At 41.0% G+C, this 26716-nt stretch overlaps 1 protein-coding gene across 5 annotated transcripts in view; it reads left to right on the top strand.

Annotated features, from left to right (window-relative positions):
- Positions 1-26716, top strand: part of SPIRE1 (spire type actin nucleation factor 1) — a 173895-nt gene that overhangs the window by 110412 nt on the left and 36767 nt on the right. For all 5 annotated transcript variants that reach the window (XM_070464511.1, XM_070464512.1, XM_070464513.1 and 2 more), the window contains 2 exons: positions 24082-24159; positions 26234-26398. In XM_070464511.1, the coding sequence (XP_070320612.1) occupies positions 24082-24159; positions 26234-26398 (243 nt within the window). The remainder of the gene's footprint in view (positions 1-24081; positions 24160-26233; positions 26399-26716) is intronic.

A 26716-nucleotide genomic window follows, 5' to 3' on the forward strand; every position in this document is an offset into this window, starting at 1 on the left:
TATTTTCAGAGTGCAAGTAGAGTCCTGTGCAGTTAGGGTCAAGTAAATGAGCTTGTAGAGTCCTCCCAACACAGATGTTCTTGGGAATCATTTCTGAATTAAAGAACAGTATTAATAAATACTTTTTCTAGTCCAGTGAGCATAAACAATTGTGTTTCTTTTCTGCTCTTGATGAAAACTTTGTTTTGCCAAACAAATTTTCAGAGATTTTTTTTTAAGTAAAAGTCTATTTAAAGAGACATCTCACAAATGGAGTAAAAGAACATGAGTATTTGGGACCATTAGTGGCTTTGATGCCCGCAGAGACTGGTCAGGCCCTGGTAAAGGTTGGGGACCTTGGGTCAGGGTTTTGGCTTTATGTCCCACTGTCACCTCCAGCAGCACCTGACGTCTGGGTCTTTATAGATACTGGTTCTGTCCAGTTTGATCATCTCCTGTTCTGGTTCCTTACTTTGCTGATCTCTTCTCAGCTTTTTCCATCCTTCTTTCTAGAAACCGTGTTTCCTGTTTAGAAAGATCTCCTCTCAACCTCAGTCTCCTCTGAGGACTCCTGCTCCCCTAGGCAGTGCTTTCTGTGCCGCCTCTGTTCGAGGCTGCTCTGCCCTCATGGCTGCAGGTCTCCAGGCTGGGTGGGTGGGTGACGGTCTCGGTCTGCTGCTTCTTAGTCGGGACTCCTCACACTTGTACCAGGACCCCACACCATCCACTTCTGCTAGTCAAGCCCATTGACACTGTCATCTGCCATCATCTCAACTGATTTGTTTGATGAAAAGCATCTCCGGCTGTGTATCCTTGACCCTCCTCTACCTCAGCACTCTGTGTACCTGAACATACCTTTGAAAGTGAAAGTCACTCGGGTCGTTTCTGACTTTTTGTGACAGAATTCCACAGTCTGTGGAATTCTCCAGGCCAGAATAGTGGCGTGGGTAGCCTTTCCCTTTTCTAGGATATCTTTCCAACCCAGGGATCAAACCTAGGTCTCCTGCATTGCAGGCAGATTCTTTACCAGCTGAACCACAGGGGAAGCCCGAACATACCTTTGTCCTCATGATAATCTGCTATCATTCCATCTTGTAAATCACCCCTGATGTAGCTCTGTCCTTCAAACTCATCCCTCACTGCCAGCTGAACTGGTTTTGTCTCTTGACACCCACCCCCCACCCCTTTTCTTCCAGTTTATCAGCCCTTCCTGGATTCACTCCGTGTCCTCTGTGGATGAGGGTCTGTTTATCAAGAGTTTAGTCCACATGTGCAACCTGGAGTATTCCAGTTGGTGCCTCCTGGCCTCATCACTGTGAATTCTCTCCATCCAGTTCAGCTTCTGCTGTGTCTGGGAGTGATTTCTGCAGATCACAGATCTCACCTGAGGGGTCTGACTCTAGGCCCAGGCCTCCGTGTGGTCTTCTAGGCCTGAGCCGAGGCCTGCTTTCCCTGGCAGGCCGCCCTGCCTGCACGGGACTTGGGTACTGCACTCTGGTTTTCTGGAAGGGACAGTGAGGACTCAGGTGCTCTGCCCGTGGCCATTCATGTGCACCTACCCTCATCGTCCAGCGCCTCCACTCCAGGAGCCTCGGCTGAGGCACGCCTCCCCTCTTTCCTTCCCAGCAGCCTGGGCCATGACATGTTTGCAGTGAGGAAGCTCCCCACCTGCACTGCCTGTCATCTGACTGTGCTGGTGCCATCTTGGGAGGACATGGAGTAGGGGAGCAAAATACCCTTGTTGGCCTCTTGGCTGCACGGACACAGAGGGGAGTAAGGGCGAGTTGCTGCTTTCATTTTGGCCCTTCTGACCCCTGGACACCTGGCAGCTTGACACGGGCAATTTGCTTCCTGGTTAACGTGACTCTGATTGCCTGGAGGGTGAAATTAAACTCCATTGTGTTGCTGTGAGACCTTCATGGCATTTCACCTACTCGTGTTTTATTCTCCTTTTCAAGTCTCCCTTTGTTGCATTTTTATGCTATCCAGTCAGAATTATTAGTTTCTGAATATGCTATGCTTGCTGTATGTTCTGGGACCCCAGTATAATACTTCATGCTTTCTGTCTGGAGTTCTCTCCCTGCCTTGTCTTCTTGGTGATCTGTTGACCCATCTAAACCCTGCTCATGTGTCATCTCCCTCCACCCTTCACTTCCTCTGTCCTGTACTCCCTGCCCTTCTCATGCTCCCTGGGAGTTCTTATGTCGTTGAGCTCTTTCTCCATAGTCGGACTGGACACTTCTTGAGACAAATGACTGTGCTTTAAGTCATCTTCTTGTTAATGACTCACTGTAGTGTGTGCATGCAGGAAACACTCTGGAAATGTTTGTTGAACTGAAATAATTTATGCATTGTGTTTTTTTAGAATATAAGAAATTTTCTGGTGGACGGCATTGTTGACTTTTGGAAACATTATAACCCAGATATTTCTAGTAAATATGAGAAGTTTTATGGCTGTTATTGAGGTCTTGGAATGCTCTTCATCCAGTTTACACAGAAGAGCTTATTTAACAGGGAGTCTTGAGAAGGCAGGCTGTGAAACCTGTGGAAATCCTGACGTGAACATTCTGTACTGTTTCATTACAGGCTTTATACTCATGCATGGCCTGTCAACACTGAGGTTTTAAGAGTAAAGTTTTACAGGGTCCAAGTGGATTTCTCCTTCCTCTTTGATGTATGCAGTTTTCTTGAAACTAGAGAAAATTTTTATGCATATTAGTTCATGCTTGTATGTTAGTCATTTTAACCTTTAACCTAATCTCAGGAGTGCTAAGTCCACACTAATAAAATACTCCGCTAATTTGGTATTTTTCCTGAAGATCTCAAAATATACAATTTAAGAATCAGACAGTCTTTGTTCTATGAGTTAGTGTATATCAACTGGAATTTTCAAAGTAATAACCTGATTCAACACGTTGATTATGGATTATCAGTGATGTTTCAAGCAACCATATATCTGTGTATATGTGCATGTGTGTATATAAAATTAGGGTAAAATATTAGTGTCAGAACATTTTAGCTCAGTGTTGATGTTCTTGATTTGATAGACCAAAAGTACTTTATGTTAAACTTCTTATATGCTCAGTTTATTAAAATGTAAAACCTATAATCAATTTCCAAGTGTTGTAATTGTATTAGGAGGTCATTACATTTACTAGACCTGGCTGCTCTGCAGAGCACAAGGCCTTTAGTTCATCTGTTTATTTAGGAGGCAAATTTATTTTCATTCTAATCCCTTTTCATAATGCAATGATTTCCTTCTTAAACAACGAATGAGACCCTTGAAGGTGGTTCTCCAAATGATAGGATTTGAATTGGCTGCTGTTACTGTGTCTCAGAGGCAATTTGATACCCTGGAAAACGAGCACATAGTCCAGTGTCTCCTAAGCAGTTGTTACTCTGGAATGCAAGTGTAGATGGAGGGACTGTCCTTTCAGTGCCGTACACTCAGCGCAGCAGGTCATATGAAAGATGAGACAGCCGTGCCCTCATGCCAGTGAACCCCCTACCCCACCACAGCCTGGTCCCTGGTCCCGACTGTCTGGTGTGGCTGGTGAGCAAGTGCAGTGGGGAGGGGAGAAGTGAACTTGGAAATTTCAAGTGTAAATTATTTTGGCTGAAGAAAGGAAATTATATTAATTGCAGTGTGCTTTAGTTCAGTGCTGTCTAAGTAGTTTTTGAGCATCCGTCCCTGATTTTTTTATTGTTAAATGAAATTATCAATTCCTCAGACTTTAAGCCCTGCTGCTTCCCCAGTTATTTATGCCCACAGCTGCAAAGTGGACACTCTTGCTTGCTTCACTTAGTCTCCACGAACAGCCCTGTGATGCCCACTTTGCAGATGAATAAACTGAGGCTTAGCTTAGTGGTTCCCACAGAACGACGCTCTCAGCATTTCTGATGGTTGCGTTTTTATCCCACGTGCTCTCCAGCCTGGCACCGGCACCCTTGGCAGTTATTGCTGTCTCCCTGCAAGGACAGTCACCTGTACTGCAGCTGTCCTGAAAGGTGACTATCTAGAGTCCTTGGAGGAGATTCCTCATGTGCACTCAGATTCAGGCTCCTGAGCAGCAGGGGAAAAGGGCGTGTGAGTCAGAATAGAATTTGGTGTTGAGGAACAAGGAGGCTTATGAGGGAATGTGTGTGTGAGTGTGTGTGTCTGCCTCACACATGCACACAGATGGGAACAGGACGGGAGGAGGAGTGGTGTCAAGTTTAGGTGTGAAGTAATATGGAAATGAGAAAAGAGAGGAGTGGCACAGAAATGTCAGAGATGAGATAAAATTGTGTTCAGACTAGAAAGTCAGTTGACTGGTGTGGTGTGTTCCTAGATGCTCTGACACTACTGTCTCCATGTAGAGTGTGTGGTGAGCCCCAGCCCCATTCCCCAGAAGGCACTTTGTTTCACAGAGGAGGTTTAGCTGTTTACTTTAGTTGGAGAAACTTGATGTGTCAGAGAAGTGTGCTGTTTAAAGATAATTTTTCTTTTGAAAAAATCTTTTCTCAAGCAAATAACTTTTTTATTTATTATATATCTAAAATATTTATATCAATATTGACCTTTTTAATTAATTTTAATTGGAGGATAATTACTTTACAACATTGCAGTGGTTTTTGCCATACATCGACATGAATCAGCCACCGTTGCACATGTGTCACCCCTCCCCGAACCTCCCTCCCCACCCCATCCCTCTGGGTTGTCCCAGAGCACTGGCTTTGAGTGCCTGCTTCATGCATTGAACTTGCACTGGTCATCTATTTTACATATGGTAATATACATGTTTCAATGCTATCCCCTCAAATCATCCCACCCTCGCCTTCTTCACGTAGTCCAAAAGTCTGTTCTTTACGTCTGTCTCTTGCTGCCTTGCATATAGGTCCATATATATGCGTTAATATACTGTATTGGTGTTTCTCTTTCTGACTTACTTCATTCTGTATAATAGGTCCCAGTTTCATCTACCTCATTTCATCCATCTCATTCACTGACTCAAATGCATTCCTTTTTATAAATGAATAATATTCAATATCCCATTGTGTGTATGTACCACAACTTCCTTGTCCATTCATCTGCTGATGACATCTAGGTTGCTTCCATGTCCTAGCTATTGTAAACAGTGCTGCAATGAACATTGGGGTACATGTGTCTCTTTCACTTCTGGTTTCCTTAGTGTGTCTGCCCAGCAGTGGGTTTGCTGGGTCGTATGGCAGTTCTGTTTAAGAGGTTTAGGGAACCTCCACACTGTTCTCCATAGTGGCTGTACCAATTTGCATTCCCACTAACAGTGTAAGAGGGGTTCCCTTTTCTCCACACCCTCTCCAGCATTTATTGTTTGTAGACTTTTTGATGATGGCCATTCTGACTGGTGTGAGGTGATACCTCATTGTGGGTTTTTGTGTGTTTTTCTTGACATTGTCAGATTTGCATTTTATTTTATTTTTTTCATTTATTTTTATTAGTTGGAGGCTAATTACTTTACAATATTGTAGTGGTTTTTGTCATACATTGACATGAATCAGCCATGGATATACATGTATTCCCCATCCTGATCCCCCCTCCCACCTCCCTCTCCACCTGATTCCTCTGGGTCTTCCCAGTGCACCAGGCCCGAGCACTTGTCTCATGCATCCAACCTGGGCTGGTGATCTGTTTCACCCTAGATAATATACATGTTTCGATGCTGTTCTCTCGAAACATCCCACCCTCGCCTTCTCCCACAGAGTCCAAAAGTCTGTTCTATACATCTGTGTCTCTTTTTCTGTTTTGCATATAGGGTTATCGTTACCATCTTTCTAAATTCCATATATATGTGTTAGTATACTGTAATGGTCTTTATCTTTCTGACTTACTTCACTCTGTATAATGGGCTCCAGTTTCATCCATCTCATTAGAACTGATTCAAATGAATTCTTTTTAATGGCTGAGTAATATTCCATGGTGTATATGTACCACAGCTTCCTCATCCATTCGTCTGCTGATGGGCATCTAGGTTGCTTCCATGTCCTGGCTATGATAAACAGTGCTGCGATGAACATTGGGGTGCACGTGTCTCTTTCAGATCTGGTTTCCTCAGTGTGTATGCCCAGAAGTGGGATTGCTGGGTCATATGGCAGTTCTATTTCCAGCTTTTTAAGAAATCTCCACACTGTTCTCCATAGTGGCTGTACTAGTTTGCATTCCCACCAACAGTGTAAGAGGGTTCCCTTTTCTCCACACCCTCTCCAGCATTTATTGCTTGTAGACTTTTGGATAGTAGCCATCCTGACTGGCATGTAATGGTACCTCATTGTGGTTTTGATTTGCATTTCTCTGATAATGAGTGATGTTGAGCATCTTTTCATGTGTTTACTAGCCATCTGTATGTCTTCTTTGGAGAAATGTCTGTTTAGTTCTTTGGCTCATCTTTTGGCTGGGTTGTTCGTTTTTCTGGTATCAAGCTGCATGAGCTGCTTACATATTTTGGAGGTTAATTCTTTGTCAGTTGTCTCATTTGCTATTATTTCCTCCCATCCTGAAGGCTTCCTTTTCACCTTGCTTATAGTTTCCTTCGTTGTGCAAAAGCTTTTAAGCTTATTTAAGTCCCATTTGTTTATTTTTGTTTTTATTTCCATTATTCCAGGAAGTGGATCATAGAGGATCTGGCTGTGATTTATGTCAGAGAGTGTTCTGCCTATATTTTCCTCTAAGAGTTTTATACTTTCTGGTTTTACATTTACATCTTTAATCCATTTTCAGTTTGTTTTTGTGTATGGTCTTAGAAAGTACTGTAGTTTAATTCTTTTACACATGGTTAACCAGTTTTCCCAACACCACTTGTTAAAGAGATTGTCTTTTGTACATTGTATATTTTTGCCTCCTTTGTCCGCCTTCTCCAGGGGATCTTCCCAACACAGGGATTAAATCCAAGTGTCCCGCATTGCAGGCAAATTCTTTATCAGCTGAGCCGCTAAGGAAGCCCTTTGTTTCTTTAGGTAAATTTATTCTTAAGTATTTTATTTTTGTTGCAGTGGTGAATGGGATTGTTTCCTTAATTTCTCTTTCTGTTTTTTCATTGTTAGTATATAGGAATGCAAGGGATTTCTGTGTATTAATTTTATATCCTGCAACTTTACTATATTCACTGATTAACTCTAGTAGAAGAGTTAGCACCTGTCCTACTCAAACTCTTCCAGAAAATTGCAGAGGAAGGCAAACTCCCAACTTATTCTATGAGGCCCTGATACCAGAACTAGACTAAGATGCCACCAAAAAAGATAGCTACAGGCCAATATCACTGATGAACATAGATGTAAAAATCCTCAACAAAATACTAGCAAACAGAATCCAACAACATATTAAAAAGATGATACATCATGACCAAGTGGACTTTATTCCAGGGATGCAAGGAATCTTCAGTATTTGCAAATCAGTCAATGTTATACACCATATTAACAAATTGAAAGATAAAAACCATATGATTATCTCAAAAGATGCAGAGAAAGCCTTTGACAAAATTCCACACCCATTTATGATAAAAACTCTTCAGAAAGCAAGCATAGAAGGAACATACCTCAACATAATAAAAGCCATATATGACACACGCACTACAAATATTATCCTCAATGGCAAAAAATTGAAAGCATTTTCTCTAAAATCAGGAGCAAGACCCGTACTCACTACTCACCACTGCTGTTCAACAGTTTTGGAAGTCCTAGCTATAAGCCATCAGAGAAGAAAAAGAAGTAAAAGGAATCCAGATTGGAAAAGAAGTAAAACTCTCACTGTTTGCAGATGACATGATCCTCTAGAAATAGAGAATCCTAAACATTAATCATTTTTAAAAGCCCCTTTATTTTTGGTGATTCATATTCTTTGACTTAGGGCTTCCCAGGTGGTGCTAGTGGGAAAGAACCCACCTGCCAATGCAGGAAACATAAGAGATAGGGTTCAATCCCTGGGTTGGGAAGATCCCCTGGAGGAGAGCATGGCAACCCACTCCAGTATTCTTCCCTGGAGAATTCCATAATCCCACGGACAGAGGAATCTGGTGGGCTATGGTCCATAGGGTCACAAAGAGTGGACATGACGGAAGCGACTTGGCATGCATGCATTCTTTCACTCATCATATGACTGCATAAATCAAATAGACATTGCTAGATTTCTTTATTCTTCATTTTATAAAGGGAAAAGGGGCCAGTTAGACATGGTAAGATCCTTCTTGTCTTAAAATGCTCTGCATAAAGTACAATTCACGTGACTATTCATTCAACAAGATTTTCCTTATTTTTGTACAAGTTTTCTGTAGGTAAAATGTATACAGATACATGTTTTAAGTGCATTCCCACTAAAATTTGCTCTGAATTTAATGTACACTATTTTATATATTTTATGCTGTTTAATATTTTAAATTTGAGATGAATTTTATAAGAAAGCTCAGCATTGTCAACGTCGAGCTCTTAAGTCAGTACTGATTACTACTGTACTGATGTCAGTGGAGACTAAGAACTTGTGTATTTTAAAAATCTAGTGGTAAACCAATCCCTGGAAAGAAGAAATTCCTAAAACAATTATCAGTCACAACTGAATGAGGAGTAAAAATAACCAAGCATTCTGAAATATTATATGTTCATATTGTTGAAGTAAGAATGCTAAATAGAAGGCATGTGAAAGATTTTTAAAGTCTTAATTTCTGTTAGAAGATTATGTACTCCAGATGACGAAAATCTTCTCTCCTTGAAGTGTCTTGTGCCATACATACAATCCACCCTAGAATGCAGATAGAATACCCCCAAACATTTTGATCCCTGAGGGATGAGACGTTTGATAAGAGTAGAGCCATCTTGGATTTCTTCAGAGGCAGGCTCTCACGGTGTAGATTGTCATTTCTGATTATTGCATCAGAATGATCTTGAATCTCTTCTCAAGTGTGGCTGCACCTCTGGTGCTTCATTATTAAGTTTTGCTGACATCTTAAACCCTTCTTACGAATGCTGTGTTCATTCACCCTCTCAGTTATGGTTCTTCTCTTGTATCCTCAGTCCTCAGCTGAAGGGTGTCTGAGGCCTCCTTAGATGCCCTCATAGGGTGAGTGTACTCCCTGTTTCCTTGAAAGTCACATTGCTCTGTGTATTTCCTCTTTAGCAACCATCACAGTCCAGAGCTGTCTTGCTGGTCTCTTCCTGCTCACTGATACCTGCCACCAGGACACATTCTCAGAGAGGACAGAGACCTGTCTCTAGTTCACTTGCTGCATCCCTAGTGAATTAATAATAGAGCCTCTGTAAATATTTGATCAGTGGCAAATGACATGGAGAACCTGTGGTTTGGATGTTGGACCTCTCTAGTTTCTCACCAGGTCTCTAGAACCCTGGTGCCCTGACCCCTGACTTGTCTGCAGATACAGAGCTTCTTTAGTGTTTCCCTGTGCTTCCTTGGGCAACAGTCTGACCTCTTGCACCTGAGCTGTGGCACAGCCTCCTCATGTGGTTTCCCTGTTCACATATGGAGCCTGTCCTCCAGTGCCCTGTGCCCATGTGAGGATGGTGCTGGCTTCTCATTGCATGTAGATGGGACGTTTAGACCCATGAGCACGGCAACAAGACCGTGCACAGTGAGGCCCCATCTGAGCTGTGAGGCTCTTCATTCCCCATGCTCACCATTGTGCAGGCTTTGCTGCCCTCCCTCCAGCCCCTGATGCTAAGGGCCTCTGCATCTGCCCAGACTGTCCTTTTCCTCTTATCACTTAGAATGTGCCTCCTTACTCTTAGCTCAGATGCCCACTGTCCTGAAATGGTGTTACTGATGGAAATTAATTTCTTTATTCTCTGTGTTCATTCATAGAGCACTCTGCTCTGGCTTCTGTCACTTATCACACTATTGGGATGACTGTTGACATATGTCTCCTCGCTAGACTGAACTTCTTAGGACAAGGACCATGTTTATATTGCCAACCCTGTCATAGATTTAGGGAGCAAGGATATATCTCCTGTTGTCTTTTTAGGTGTGCTTCCCTTGCTGCTTCCTTGGCCTCAGGCAACATTAGGGTCCTTCAGTAATGAGATTTTTTTTTTCAACCTGGTTGATGGCGTGTTTTGTTCTGTAGTTCACTTTTTCTAAGTGTTTAATGCATTGACTTTCAAGAAGAAATGGACCAAAACAAAATTAGCCTTAAGTCTTTTATAGTCACTACATGTATTTGAGCTGCTGTCCAGGGAACCTGAGAGGAGTATGGGTAAGATGGAGTGCTCCTGGATTTTTATTAATTTTTCAGAGATATCCAGTCTAAGGAAATTTATGTAGTTTAAAGGGAAAAAGACCCAAAGTCCTCAGCTGCAGCTCTGGGCTCAAACAATTTATGTCACTTTCACATGAGCACTTACAATCCCTGAGTGTCTCTTGCTCATTGCTCTGATAAGGATGTTAACCCTCTACCTTTTGCCTCCTGCTCACCTCACAGAGAGGAGTCTGAAGCCCAATGCAGCAGAATATGCTGTTAGCTGCCCATGGTGACAGAAGTGGGATTAGTACCCTTCTTATGTTGTAGGAATAGTGACAAATGCCAAAAGTGGATCTGGCGATAGGAGATGAGAAGGTATGGGAGGAGTCTGTAAGCCAGAGTGTTGGACTTTGCGGACCTGTAAGGATGCAGCAACTATATTCAGCCAAGCAGTTCCTGGTGACTGAGGAAGACCTAGGTCCCAAAGGAATTAGGATCAATGGGCAGAATTTCATAATTCATGCACTACATCTCTTCTGTTTGGCAGTTGCAGTGAATGACAACCAATATTTCTTGCACACTCATCGTGCGTAGACAAGGCTCTGAGACTGCAGTGCACAGTAGCTCCGCAGCTCTCCCAGCAGCTGTGCATCCCCTGAGGACACAGGCTGAACATGGTGCTCCAGTAGGAGCTGGGATCCAGGAACAGCTGCCCGGGCAGTGGGTGTGGGCTGTGGCGTGGGAATGGAGGCACATGGGGCCCCTTTCCTGTGCTCAGAGCTCCAGAAGGAGCAGCATTACTCCAGGGCCTTAGTTTTCTAAGTGTTTGAGTGATTCTTGCTCACATGTGACTGTTTTACTCCTTATTAGTCAGATTCTTCTGATTGGATAAATCTTACCCTACGTATAATAAAACCCTGTAATGGGAGGATGATTTCTCAGTGTCCAGGTTAGAGCCAGTCTGTTTTGAGATGCTAGTATTTGACCATATATTGAAATTGTGGGCTAAGAAGGTGAGTGGAAAATCAGCATGGTTTGTTATGAATTTTCGAAAGATTATTTGAGTAATTTTACACTGTATCATCAAAGCTATTGCTGTAATACATTATTGAGGATTTACATGTATTAGTTCAGTTACTGCTATACAAGAATCATAATTTTATGATGAAATCCTTGAGCTCAGTTAATCTTAAATAAGATATTGCTAAAGTATTTTACTTAAAACAGAATATTATATATGCATATATAAAGTATCTTTTCCTTGCTGAGGGGAAAAACACTTTTTATAAACAATCAAGCTGTTATGAAACTGTCTTTTGTTTGTTTTTTTAAGTTAAATAACCACATTTTATAAACTGTAATTGGTTGAAAAAAATCAAATATTCCCCCTCCCAGTATCTCACAGCCAATAATCACATCCACCTGTATCCTGGTGCCATCACCAGTCAGCACATTGACTCCTTGGACATCTGCTGTGATGCGGCTTCAGGCTGTCTTGCTTGAGCGCACTCACAGAGATAAGCCACAAGACCTCTGTCTCATTCACATGTTGAAGTATATTTTAATTAACTTTCTTATATTCCTGGCATTCCCTCTCATGTCTGTTCCCAATACCTCTAATAATAAAACTGCGACGACATTTAGTTCAGTTCACTTCCTCAGTTGTGTCCAACTCTGCGACCCCATGGACTGCAGCACGCCAGGCCTCCCTGTCCATCACCAACTCCCGGAGTTTACTCAAACTCATGTCCATTGAGTCAGTGATGCCATCCAACCATCTCATCCTCTGTCGTCCCCTTCTCCTCCCACCTTCAATCTTTCCCAGCATCAGGGTTTTTTCAAATGAGTCAGTTCTTCGCATCAGGTGGCCAAAGTATTGGAGTTTCAGCTTCAGTGTCAGTCCTTCCAATGAATATTCAGGACTATGACGACATTTAAGTTAACTGGAAATTTCTCGCTATAGCCAAAATGGATTTCTAGTTCTCCAAGTGGTGAACATATTTTTTGAAAGAAAGAATCTACCACCAGATGTCTGTTTGTAAGGTTGCCATTTGTTCGTTTTAATTAAATCATCTATCACTGTAACTTTTAGAGTCCTTGTCAAAGTCTCTCTCTTTTCTGTTTGATATGTTGTTTTGTGAATGTGAGTAAATCCCAGAACACTCACCTCAGCAGCAATGGTGAAATTACCCTCTCTTTGTCTTTAGGTTTCTTTGCCTTCATTACTACCCTCCCTATTAAAATGTTTTCAGAAGAATCCTTTCTTTAAAAGATCATGTCAGAACTCTTCTACCTATCAGGTCCTGTAACTTCATGAACTTATTAACTTTAATGAATAAACAAATTCACATACTTCCAGGAGTCCAGGAGTAGTTCAGGAAGCCTCACCCTCTGTCTCAGCCACTCATAGTCTCCCCTGCAGAAGAGACCGTTAATTTCTTCTGTGTACTTGCACAGACAATTTATGTATACCTAATAGAAAAATAGCAATATTTTTTCTTTTTTATGCTATTCTGAACCTTCCTTGTTTCATTTAATATTGTATCTTGTAGGTCATTTCATGTCAGTTTGTAGTGTTCACATTTAGTGTGTCTTCATGATGTTCTGTTGTGTGCTTAAGCTGTAATTGATGTCATCTGTCATCTATTGACAACAGATAAGTTGCTTCCAGTCTTTTGCTTTTTACAAACAATGCCGCAATAGATAGTTTTTAACTTATTTTTCATGGGTGCGATTTTCTTGTGTGTCTTAACATGTGTAAGACAAATTCCAAAAAGGAGAAGAGCTGGGTCAGAGAAATTGTGCATTTATAATGTTCATAAAATATTAAATTATCCTCCATAGATGTTTACTAATTGATACTCTCTGAAAATATGTAAGAGTGTTTATTTTTCTACGTCTTCACAATGTGTTTCCTAAGTGATAAGTAAAAATTTATCTTTCATAGTTTTAGTTTTTGTTGTTCAGTTACTAAGTCTCTTTGTGACCCCGTGGACTGCAGCGCATGCCAGGCTTCCCTGTCCTTCACTGTTTCCCACAGTTTGCTCAAATTCACGTCCATTGAGTCAGTGATGCTATCCAACCATCTCATCCTCTGTTGTGCCCCTTCTCTTCCTGCCCTCAATCTTTCCCAGCATCAGGGCCTTTTCCAGTGAGTCAGCTCTTCACATGAGGTAGCCAAAGGTATTGGGGCTTCAACTTCAGCCTTCAGCCTTCCCATGAATATTCAGGATTGATTTCCTTTAGGATTGACTGGTTTGATCTTGCTGTCCAAGGGACTCTCAAGAGATATAGTTTACATTTTACTTTTAGTTTACATTTTCCTTATTATGAATGATATTGGGTACCTTTTCACATGCTTAAGAGCTGTTTGTATTTTTAAGTTACCTATTCATATTCTTTGCCCATTTTTCTAATGGAGTATTGGTCTTATTGGATTTGCATTTACTAAGAAAATAGCTTTTTGTGATGTAATTTGTAAATATTGTCTCTGATATTTCAGTGATTATTTTACATTGATCATCACTGATGTCTGTAGGTATGAATAGTTGATGAGTATAAAAACTGAAAAGACAGAGAGAAATGTTTAGGGAGATACTGTGAGTCCAGCCATCTGTGGCAGAGACAGGCATTACACTCTCGACCAGTGTGTATGTGTGTGTGTCTCTGTCTCTGTCTACAGCAGTATTGGGAGAATTGAGGAACAGTATTCCTTTTCTAGAACTTAGAAATGAATTTCCTTTATTTTGAAGACTTCATCTATACTTTTTCTAATTTCTCTGGTGAACTGTAGAAATCCAGATTAAGCTTTGTTTGGTCGGTTGCTCAGTCGTGTCCAACTCTTTGTGACTCTGTGGGCTATAGTCAGCCAGGCTCCTCTGTCCATGGAATTTTCCAGGCAAGAATACTGGAATGGGTTGCCATTTCCTTCTCCAGGAATCTTCCTGACCCAGGGATTAAATCTGCATCTCCTGCATTGGCAGATAGATTCCTTTACTGCTTTGCTATCTGAATATAAATTTATAGTTTAGAATCTTAACATTTTTCATTAAGTACAATGCTCGGATTCTCATTTCTTCTCCCTCTTCCATCCTTCTGGGAGAAGGAGCATGTTACAGCTTTAAGAAAGTGTCTAAAGGTTGAAGAAAATATAAATCATATTCTTTAGTAATTATATGTTAGCTCTTTAATATGTGTGAAAGACTTCCATTTATCGCAAGAATTGCTGTAACTGGGGGCTTTTTATGCTGTAATTTCAAAAATATTAATTTGGGCTGATAAATATGATAAAGTCCCTTTTCTTGCTTTTCTGTGGCAAAAGTATCTGAATTAGGAAGGATATCATGGCTTTTACTCTGTGGAGCTGATATACATGTTCTCTTTATTATAGGCAATATTTGTATAAGCAACATTATCACTTGAGATATGCATTTAATAATCTCTATGTAAGTAATTTCTTTAAAAGTATATTAGTATCTTTTAACTGAGTAAATTTTTTCCAAGGAATTCTTGAGACACTCATTTTTACACATGTAAAAGTTTCTAACTGAAAACATACCCATTTCACAGAGAAATACCATTAAATAACAGTTCTAAATGGTTAACAATATGGAGGAAAAGGGTGATCACTAAAATGCTATTGTTAAAATATTATTTTAGTACATGAATTGTATTCACGTATATATTGTATTATAATAATCAATATTATAATTGTACGATAGTATAATCAATATTACATTAATATAATTGTATAATAATAGTATATTAATGTAATTATATTATTGTATGTTTTGTATAATTTGTATAATTGTATATTAATATAATTATATTCATGTATATATACATGAGTGTGTATATTTTAAGGGTGGTTTAACCTAAAAAGAGGTATTTATGTGTGAGCTGATGTTATATCTATGCAAATAAATTAAAACTACTCTGAGCATTTGATGTACTTGTGATTCACAGGGTAGATTTTATTTACTTTTTTTTTCCTTCATTTATTTTTATTAGTTGGAGGCTAATTACTTTACTATATCGTAGTGGCTTTTGTCATACATTGACATGAATCAGCCATGGACTTACATGTGTTCCCCATCCCGATCTCCCCTCCCACCTCCCTCTCCATCCGATCCCTCTGGGTCTTCCTAGTGCACCAGGCCCGAGCACTTGTCTCATGCATCCAGCCTGGGCTGGTGATCTGTTTCACCCTAGATAATATACATGTTTCAATGCTGTTCTCTCGAAACATCCCACCCTCGCCTTCTCCCACAGAGTCCAAAATTCTGTTCTGTACATCTGTGTCTCTTTTTCTGTTTTGCATATAGGGTTATCGTTACCATGCTGGGAACTAAGATGCTGGGAACTAAAAATGTTGGCAGAGAGCAGTTCTAATTGCAAGCTTGAGAATGGTTATGTCAGAAATGGGGAGAGTTAATTGCCATGTGGGTGCTCTCTGTTAGGACTTTCTCACCATATTCCAAGCACAGGTTGGCATCTGTTATTACATTTGTGCAAGCAAAAAAAAAAAACCCAACAACAACTTATTCAGAACTTAGACTATAACTGACAGAAGCTTGTCTCTAAAACTATAAAAATCTGTAATTTATTTTCTAATAACTCATTTGTTTTTGCTGCTAATGACAAAATCTGAGATTCTTCATTGCACATTTGTTCAGGTTTGTTCAACTGTAGTATTTACAGATTCTCAGATATTTATATTGATTTATTGCTGAGTTAAGATTTTTACTTCACAAGAGGCTAAAGAGATCCTATTTGGTAAAGAAACAAAAAATTTTTTTTGGAAAAAGACAAATGTTTTTGTGATAGACTGAGAGTGTTCACAATCAAATCTTCATAGATATTCATTGGCTTGTAGTAACTTATCTCTCCTTGCTATTCTCTGGAACTCATTTGGGTATATCTTTCCCTTTCTCCTTTGCCTTTCATTTTACTTCTTTTCTCAGCTATTTTTAAGGCTTCTTCAGATAAACACCTTACCTTTTTGCATTTCTTTTTTTGGGGATGGTTTTGGTCACCACCGCCTGTATGATGTTACAAACCTCTGTCTATAGTTCTTCAGGCACTCCTTATCTACCAAATCTAGTCCCTTAAATCAATTCGTCTCCTCCACTGTATAATTATAAGGGCTTTGAATTTAGATCATACCTGAGTGACCTAGTGGTTTTCCCTACTTTCTTCAATTTGAGTATGAATTTTTCAGTTCAGGCAAAGGATAAAGGGAAAGATATACCCAACTGAATGCAGAGTTCCAGAGAATAACAAGGAGAAATAAGAAAGCCTTCTTATCTTTGCAAAGAGACAAAGGAAAACAATAGAATGGGAAAGACTAGAGATCTCTTTAGGAAAATTGGAGCTACCAAGGGAATCATTTCATGCAAAGATGGGCACAATAAAGGACATAAATGGCAAAGACTTAACAGAAGCAAAAGAGATTAAGAAGAAGTGGCAAGAATACACAGAAGAACTGTACAAAATAAGTGCTAATGTCTCAGATAACCACGATGGTGTTGTCACACACCTAGAACCAGACATGCTGGAATGTGAAATCAAGTGGGCCTTAGAAAGCATTACTATAAACAAAGCTAGTAAAGGTGATAGAATTCCAACTGAGCTATCTATCAAATCCGAAAAGATGATGCTGTTAAAGTGCTGCACTCAATACTGACATATTTGGAAAACTCAGCAGTGGCCATAGGACTAGAAAAGATCAGTTTTCATTCCAATCCCAAAGAATGTTCAAACTACTGCACAGTTGCACTCATTTCACATGCTAGCAAGATTATGCTCAAAATCCTTCAAGCTAGGCTTCAGCAGTATGTGAACTGAGAACTTCCAGATGTACAACTGGATTTAGAAAAGGCAGAGGAACCAGAGATCAAATTGCCAACGTCCATTGGGTCATAGAAAAAGCAAGGGAATTCCAAAAGAACATTTACTTCATTGACCCTGCTAAAGCCTTTGACTGTGTGGATCACAACAAACTATCGAAAATTCTTTAAAGACATGGACATATCAGACTACCTTACCCGCTTCCTGAGAAACATGTATGCAGGATAAGAAGCAATATTTAGAACTGGAACTGGACATGGAACAGCAGCAGACTGGTTCAAAATTGGGAAAGAAATATGTCAAGGCTGTATATTGTCTCCCTGCTTATTTAACTTATATGCAGAGTACATCATGTGAAATGCCAGGCTGGATGAAACACAAGCTGGAATTAAGATTGCCAGGAGAAATGTCACCAACATCAGATATGCAGATGATACCACTTTAATAGCAGTAATTGAAGAGAAACTAAAGAGCCTCTTGATGAAGGTCAAAGAAGAGAGTGAAAAAGCTGGGTTAAATACAACTTAAAAAAAATGAAGATCATGGCATCTGGTTCCATCACTTCATGGCAAATATATGGGGAAAAAATGGAAACAGGGATAGACTTTATTTTTTTGGGCTCCAAAATCACTGAGGATGGTGACTGCAACCACAAAATTAAAAGGTGCTTGCTCAAGGAAACCAGAACTGAAAGAGACACCTGCACCCCAGTGTTCATCACAGCACTGTTTATAATAGCCAAGACATGGAAGCAACCTAGATACCCATCAGCAGATGAATGGATAAGAAAACTATGGTACATATACACAGTGGAATATTACTCGGCCATTAAAAAGAATACATTTGAATCAGTTCTAATGAGATGGATGAAACTGGAGCCCATTATACAGAGTGAAGTAAGCCAGAAAGATAAACACCAATACAGTATACTAACACATATATATGGAATTTAGAAAGATGGTAACAATAACCCTATATGCAAGACAGAAAAAGAGACACAGATGTATAGAACAGACTTTTGGACTCTATGGGAGAAGGTGAGGGTGGGATGATCTGAGAGAATAGCACTGAAACATATATATTACCAAGTCTGAAACAGATCTCCAGTCCAGGTTGGATGCATGAGACAAGTGCTCAGGGCTGGTACACTGGGATGACCCAGAGGGATGGGATGGGGAGGGAGGTGGGAGAGGGGTTCAGGATGGGGAACACATGTAAATCCATGGCTGATTCATGTCAATGTATGGCAAAAACCACTACAATATTGTAAAATAATTAGCCTCCAACTAATAAAAATAAATGAAAAAAAAAAAAAGTAAAAGATGCTTGCTCCTTGGAAGAAAAGCTATGACAAAACTAGACAGCATATTAAAAAGCAGAGACATCACTTTGCCAACAAAGGTCTATATAGTCAAAGCTATGGTTTTTCCAGTAGTCATGTGTGGATGTGAGAGTTGGACCATAAAGAAAGCTGAACACTGAAGAACTGATGCTTTCGAATGTGTGTTAGAGAAGACTCTTGAGAGTCTCTTGGACTGCAAGGAGATCAAACCAGTCAATCTTAAAGGAAATCAACCCTGAATATTCATTGGAAGGACTGATACTGAAGCTCCAATACTTTGGCCACCTGATGTGAAGAACTGACTCATTGGAAAAGACCCTGATGCTGGGAAAGATTGAAGGCAGGAGGAAAGGGGATGACAGAGGATGAGATGGTTGGATGGCATCACCAACTCAATGGACATGAGTTTGAGCAAACTCCAGGAGATAGTGAAGGACAGGGAAGCCTGGTGTGCTGCAGTCCATGGGGTCTCAAAGAGTCAGACATGACTGAGTGACTGAACAACCACAACAGTAGTAACTTAAGTCTACCAAATAACCACTAAATGACTTATATCTAATGTGCTTAATATGAGCCAATTCAAATGCTGCATTTCTTGGGTACTATTTTATGTAATGTTAAAATAATTGAAAAGGTATTTACGAACACCTGCATTTTACAGTGAGAAGATCAAATTGAGGACTGGAGCAGTTGTGATTGTCCAAAGTGACACAGCAAGGAAGTGTCTGTTCAGAAAAATGAAGTATGAAATTCTCAGGCCATTCATTTAAGTTATCATCACTGTTACAGAGAGCAGATGGTGGTTCTTAGCATCAGGGAGCTGAGGGTTTTGTCACAGCACAGGTAAAGATAGCAATGTGTGGAGTCTTGACAGGCCGTCCTGGCTACACTCCTCAGGGACATGTCAGAGCAGTAACGACTACGGTTGGATGGAAGGAGGGCCTGTGCTGTTTGTACTGTTCCACCAGACCACCCCTAAGACACAGAAGCATGAATTCATGTTTCTGGATTAAGGGGACATGTTAGATCATAATTCTTTCTGTTGAAAGTGACAGAAATTCACTCAGATTAGCTTGACGGGAGTGGGAGGAGTCTAAGGGCAGGGCTGGATCCAGTACCTCACACCCAGTAATCGGGATGGCGTCCTCTCTCTGGACGCCCCCAGCATAGGCTCTTCCTAAAAAGGCCAGCCAGTTGACAGTCTGCACACATCTCACTCTATCAGCTCAGTAACTCCAGCAGGAAGTCTTTTCTGTGAACTGAGGTGAGAAAGTCTGGGAGGAAGACAGGGGTCAGGTACCTACTTGGGAGCCAGCCATTGCAGGGGGAGATGGCCTGGGCTGCCTGTCAGGGTGCTGTCCCCACCTGTGATGGTGATGAGGTTCTGGGCCTGGGCCTGAGCCTGAGCTCCGTCATGTATCCCCGGGAAGAGGGACCGTTGCCAGGGGGGCAGAACGGGACTTCTAAAACAACAGCAGTGCCCATTCAGCGTCTCCAGCACTTGATGTGAGTCAGAATATCTTTAAATAGTGACTTTTACCTTTCAAGTTCATGTCAGTTTTGTTTCTGATATATGCACATTACAATATCTGTAAAATGTTCCATCTGTGGACAGAATCCCTCGAGGAAGTAGACTGAGTTGAAATTTGAATTCATAAGGTTTATTGGGGTTACTTGGGGAACAACTGCAAGGGGTAAGGGAAAAGTTAACTGTGATGCAGGACAGCAGGTCTTGGCTGATCCCACGGGGATCTCAGGAGCTGGGGGTGGGGGGCCTGACCTATGTACTTCTGCAGGGACCAGTGACTGGAGGGGCTGCCCAGAGGGTTGGACTCCTTGAAGGGCAGCTCCCTTGGCTAAGCCCAGCTTCCAGGGGTGTTATATACTCTCTGTGCAGGTGGTCAGCCCCAGATGCTGAGAACCTAAAAATAAATGGTTTAGAAATGTTTCATAGTAAGTATTCATTCAGTATTTTCATATAGAGTAAACCAGATTTTATACAATGCCTTTAAACCCAATCCAAACACAGTCAGACAAATAGGCTTAGCAAGTATATTAAGGTTGAGTTACTGTGAGTTGAAGTGGTGCAGTACAGATTTGTGACTAACATGTGAGTGTAGCTGAGCCTTGAGCAATGCAGGTTTGAGCTGTGAGGATCTGCTTATACACAGTCCTTACACGATGCATCCATGGATGCAGAACTGCAGATGCAGGGAGCCAACAAGGTACTTGAACACCTGCAGATTTCAGAGTCCACCAGCAGTCCTGGAACCAAGCCCCAAGAGTACTGAGGGATGGTTGTGTATGTTTTGCCTATCAATGTTTTCTTAAAATTACGAACATTGAATTGATGAAACTGAAAGGGTACAAACTTTCATTTTTAAGTTCTGGGCGTGTAATGTACAGCATGATGATTGCAGTTCATGATGCTATATTACATACTTGAAAACTGCTAAGAAAGTAAATGTTCTTACAACAGCAACAACAAAAGGTAATTGTATAAGGTGGCAGAAGTGGTCGCTAACCTTATTGTGGTAGCCATTTCACAATATATACAGATTCCATCAGAAATAAATAAAGGGCATTTTATATATTGAAATTCCTCCATTAAATTAATAGATAGATATTGAGCTTCAAAAATGCCAATATTTGTATTAGCTTCTGAGAGTAGAATTCTGCCTCATGAAGTCTAGAGGGAAAGTACGAACAAATGTAAAATTATACAGTTGGTGACGGCTATAGAGGAGAGGTTTATGGTGCTGCAGCTGGTATGATAGGAAGACGTGGCTTAACCAGGAAGGAGGGGAGGGCTTCCCCGGAACACTAAAGATTCTTTTAAGCCTACTTCTGGAGGAGGAGACAGTGAGGGAGACAAGGCTGGGGGCAGGGCAGCGGCCAGACGTCCAGGCAGAGTCAGATGGTGTTTGGATTAAAGGATTTGCAGTGAAGATAAAAACAGGACTTTAGTTAAGAAGAAAAAAAAAAAAACAGAGAGGAAGTTAAATCTGTGTGATTAATGATGGATACAGTGTTGAGTTGATGGAGATGCAGATGTCAATACAGCTGAGATGTGAATTAATGTTGTGACTGAGGTTCAACCACAAGGCTGAAAAGGAAACCAGAATAATCTCCTAGTCTGTCCCTCTGTGGTCCACCGTCTATTTTATTTTTTTTATAATTTTATTTATTTATTTATGACTATGCTGGGTCTCCATTGCTGCACAGGCTTTTCTCTGGTTGCAGTGAGTGGGGGCTACTCTAGTAGTAGTGTGAGAGCTTCTCATTGCTGTGGCTTTTCTTGTGGAGCACAGGCTCTAGGCACACAGGCTCAGTATTTGCAGCACATGGGCTCAGTGGTTGTGGCTCCCAGGCTCTAGAGCACAGGCTTAATAGTCACCATCTGTTATTGAAATTGGCTGTACTATTTGCTTCAGAATGTTTTATCTGAAGGTGGTGGTGGTGGTGGTTCAGGTGCTCACTCATGTCTGAGTCTTTGTGACCCCATGGACTGCAGTACGCCAGGCTTCCCTGTCCTTCACCATCTCCTGGAGCTTGCTCAAACTCATGTCCACTGAGTTGGTGATGCCATCCAACCATCTCATTCTCTGTCATCCCCTTCTCCTCCTGCCTTCAATCTTTCCCAGCATCAGGGTCTTTTCCAATGAGTTGGCTCTTCCCATCAGGTGGCCAAAGTATTGGAACTTCAGCTTCAGCATCAGTCCTTCCAATGAATATTCAGGGTTGATTTCCTTTAGGATTGGCTGGTTTGATCTCCTTGCAGTCCAAGGGACTCTGAGGAGTTGTCTCCAACAACCACAGTTCAAAAGCATCAATTCTTTGGCGCTCAACCTTCTTTATGGTCCAACTCTCACATCCATACATGACTCTTGGAAAAACCATAGCTTTGATTATATGGACCTTTGTCAGCAAAGTATGTCTCTGCTTTTTAATATGCTGTCTAGGTTGTCATAGCTTTTCTTCCAAGGAACAAATGTCTTTTAATTTCATGGCTGCAGTACCATCTGCAGTGATTTTGGAGCCCAGGAAAATAAAGTCTGTCACTGTTTCCATTGTTTCCCCATCTATTTGCCATGAAATGATGGGATCAGATGCCAGGATCTTCGTTTTTTGAATGTTGAGTTTTAAGCCAGCCTTTTCACTCTTCTCTTTCACTTTCATCAAGAGGCTCTTCAGTTCCTCTTTGCTTTCTGCCATAAGGGTGGTATCATCTGCATATCTGAGGTTATTGATATTTCTCCCTGCAATCTTGATTCCAGCTTGTGCTTCATCTAGCCCAGCAATTTCACATGATATACTCTGCATAGAAGTTAAATAAGCAGGGTGACAATATATAGCCTTGACCTACTTCTTTCCCAATTTGGAACCAGTCCATCGTTCCATGTCTGGTTCTAACTATTGCTTCTTGGCCTGCCTATAGGTTTCTCAGGAGGCAGGTAAGATGGTCTGGTATTCCCATCTCTTTAAGAATTTTCCACACTTTGTTGTGGTTCACGGAGCCAAAGGCTTTAGTGTAGTCAGTGCAACAGAAGTAGGTGTTTTTCTGGAATTCTCTTGAATTTTCTGTGATTCAATGGATGTTGGCAATTTGATCTATGGTTCTTTTGCCTTTTCTAAATCCAGCTTGTATTCCTGGAATTTCTCAGTTCACATACTGTTGAAGCTTAGCTTGGAGGATTTTGAGCGTTACCTTGCTAGCTATGTGAAATGAGTGCAGTTGTGTGGTAGTTTGAACATTCTTTGGCATTGTTTTTCTTTGGGATTGGAATGAAAACTGACCTTTTCCAGTCCTGTGGCCACCACTGAATTTTCCAAATTTGCTGGCATATTGAATATAGCACTTTAACAGCATCATCTTTTAGGATTTGAAATAGTTCAGCTGAAATTCCATCACCTCCACTAGCTTTGTCTGTAGTGATGCTTCCCAAGGCCCACTTGACTTTGGATTCCAGGATGTCTGGCTCTAGGTGAGTGGTCACACCATCATGGTTATCTGGGTTACGAAGATCTTTTTTGTATAGTTCTATGTATTCTTGCCACCTCTTAATATCTTCTGCTTCTGTTAGGTCCATACTGTTTCTCTTTTATTTTGCCCATCTGCATGAGATGTTCCCTTGGTATCTCTAATTTTCTTGAAGAGATCGCTAGTCTTCCCATTCTGTTTTTCTCCTCTATTTCTTTGCATTGATCACTGAAAAAGGCTTTCTTATCTCTCCTTGCTATTCTTTGGAACTCTGCATTCAAATGGGTGTATCTTTCCTTTTCTCCTTTGCCTTTAGCTTCTCTTCTTTTCTCAGCTATTTTGTAAGGCCTCCTCAGACAGCCATTTTGCCTTTTTGCATTTCTTTTTCTTAGGGGTGGTTTTGATCACCACCTCCTATACAGTGTTGCAAACCTCCACCCATAGCTCTTCAGGCACTCTTGTCTTCTGAAAATATCTAGAGCTTCCCTGGTGGCTCAGCTGGTAAAGAATCTGCCTGCAATGTGGGAGACCTGGGTTTGATCCTGGATTGGGAAGATCCCCTGGAGAAGGGAATGGCTACCCACTTCAGTATTCTGGCCTGGAGAATTCCATGGACTATCCATGGGGCTGTAAAGAATCAGACACAACTTTCACTTTCATTCAGAATTTTAATTTGAGAAGGTAGTTCAATGAAATTTGATGCATAAATGTTTTATTTGAATTTTAATTCGTAGAATCTAAAGAAGATTCAAGAAATGGAGAAGAGTGATGAATCGAACACAGACCTGGAAGAGCTGAAAAATGCTGACTGGGTAAGATGGCTGGGTATTGTCTCTGTGCTGTTTAGTGTTGGAGAAATCATACCATGTTATTAAAATGCTAGTTTATCATAAGGACTACCATATGAATTGATACTATACCAATTTGCAAACTGTCTGATTTTATTAGAAACCCCCCAGGGTCTCTGAGAATTTCAGTGTTTTACACTATTGACCTTTCTAAGTGTATGGGTACCTTAGTATCTTATGTGTAAGTCAGAGTTGAAGCTCTGTTTAAGGATTTAGTGAGGCTGTAGTGGGAGAAGGCAATGGCACCCCACTCCAGTACTCTTGCCTGGAAATCCCATGGACGGAGGAGCCTGGTAGGCTACAGTCCATGGGGTCGCGAAGAGTCGGACACGACTGAGCGACTTCACTTTCACTTTTCACTTTCATGCACTGGAGAAGGAAATGGCAACCCACTCCAGTATTCTTGCCTGGAGAATCCCAGGGACGGGAGCCTGGTGGGCTGCCGTCTGTGGGGTCACACAGAGTTGGACACGACTGACGTGACTTAGCAGCAGCAGCAGAGGCTATAGTGAGGCCTGTTCATTATCCAGTAAATAGTCAAACTGGATTGGGGCCTGGGAATGCAGATGGGTCATGCAGCGTTTCTGCCCCCGTGAGAGAGAAGACAGATTTCCAGGACAGATGACTGTGTATTCATGTGACCCTGCCAAATGTCTGCTGTTTCTTCAGCATGGTGCTAGATCCTAGGCCTGCTGACCTCGAGGGTTGCTGCCTTCCTGTAGGACTCAGAGTCGGGACAGGACAGTGAATATATGAAGCTGGACTGAGCTGCGTTCAGCTGTTAGTGGGAAGGCACATGGTAGGGTTCTGACTTTTCATGTTAAAGGTACTGGATAAATAGTGACACATGAAGTGAGGAAATCAGAAAACTCAGTTTAAGAGGTTATGAACAAGTTGCTTTTGCCCTTGATAGATTTTGTCATTTTCCAACAGCTTTATTAAGGTGTAGTGTACATAACAGTAAGCTGCATATATTTTAAAAGTACAGTTTGATAAGTTTGACATACATTTATGTAGCTATTTGAGCCACTTGTTAATTTTTAACATTGTATAATATTTCAGTTAAATATATTAATTTTCTCTTTCCTGAAGTTGAGACTGACAGCTTACAGGCAGGATAACAAACGGGTTAAAGTATAATAATAACATATTTAGTATGTTTTATTATAAATACTTCACATATATCTCATTTTCTTGAAGGGCAGTAAAGCAACTTGGTGTTACTTATAGATAAGGAATTTGATATTAAATAATTTGTAAAAAGACATAACAAAACAAAAATTGTCATTTTTTAGCATTTTCTCTGTGTAGAACACTATACCTCCGCTCTCAACAAGTTATAAAGTATCACTTTTTTTATTGATGAGGAAGCCAGGGTTCAGAAATTGGAAACAAGTTGCTTGGATGTCCAGGGGCAGTTGGTGGTTGTCCCAGTTAGCTGTGGTTACAGTACCGCTGTGTAACTGAACGTGACACTATACCTCGGTCTGAAGCAGTAGTGTTTACTCAGCTCATGCATCTGTAGACCAGAGTGGTGGCTCCACTCTGCTTCATCTCTCTCCCAGATAATCCTGCCAGAGGGCCTTGTGCCAGCCCACGCTAGGTGTTTCCAGGGAGTGACAGGAGCAGAGTGACATGCCCTTGTGCATTTGCTGTTGAAGCATTTGGTTGTGTCGTGTCCACTAATATTCCAGTGGCCAAGCCAGATGTAGAGCCATACCCAGAGTCCAGTGTGAGAAGCTGGCGCCTTTGCGGTACACAGAGCCACATGACGGATGGGACGCGAGGGGCACTGAGGCTGGATGCAGGTGGCACAGGGGTGAGTTAGGGTTTTATCCAGATGTCTCCACAGTTAGAGCTGGTGGATTCTCGACTGGCTTTCCACCAGCTTTTTGGTCCCTAATTTTTAAAATAGTTTTTGTTTGGTTTACTTGGTGTTTTGTAATCCAAGCTCTTAATTTCTTCTGTATGACTATAACTATTTAGAGTAAATTAGTAAATTTACTCACGAATGTTTTTCCACACTTGGCTCCTTCAGGCTCGGTTCTGGGTGCAGGTGATGAGGGATTTGCGGAATGGAGTAAAGCTCAAGAAGGTCCAGGAGCGGCAGTACAACCCACTGCCTATTGAATATCAGCTCACCCCATACGAGATGCTAATGGATGACATTCGATCCAGAAGATACACTTTGCGAAAAGTGATGGTAAGTAACAGGAAACTATTCATGGATTCAAATGGTTGGTTTTTGGTAATCTTGTTAAAAATCTTTTCACTATTATGTTTTAAAAATTATTGCTTCTCATAAAATTAATGCATGGTCTTTATAGAAAAGTTGGTAAATATAATAAGCTCAAGAAGAAAAGTTACAAATGTGTAATTTCACAGTTGAGACAGAAAGTTTGCTAACAGGCTGGTGCATGACCTTCAGTCTTTTTTCTGTCCACTTTATTTGGGCAAAATGGATTAATATTGAAAACTTTGTCCTGTGACCGTTGTTTTCACATAACATGTGAGTGTTTTC

The sequence above is a fragment of the Odocoileus virginianus genome, unplaced genomic scaffold, assembly GCF_023699985.2.
Source record: "Odocoileus virginianus isolate 20LAN1187 ecotype Illinois unplaced genomic scaffold, Ovbor_1.2 Unplaced_Contig_27, whole genome shotgun sequence".
NCBI lineage: Eukaryota > Metazoa > Chordata > Mammalia > Artiodactyla > Cervidae > Odocoileus > Odocoileus virginianus.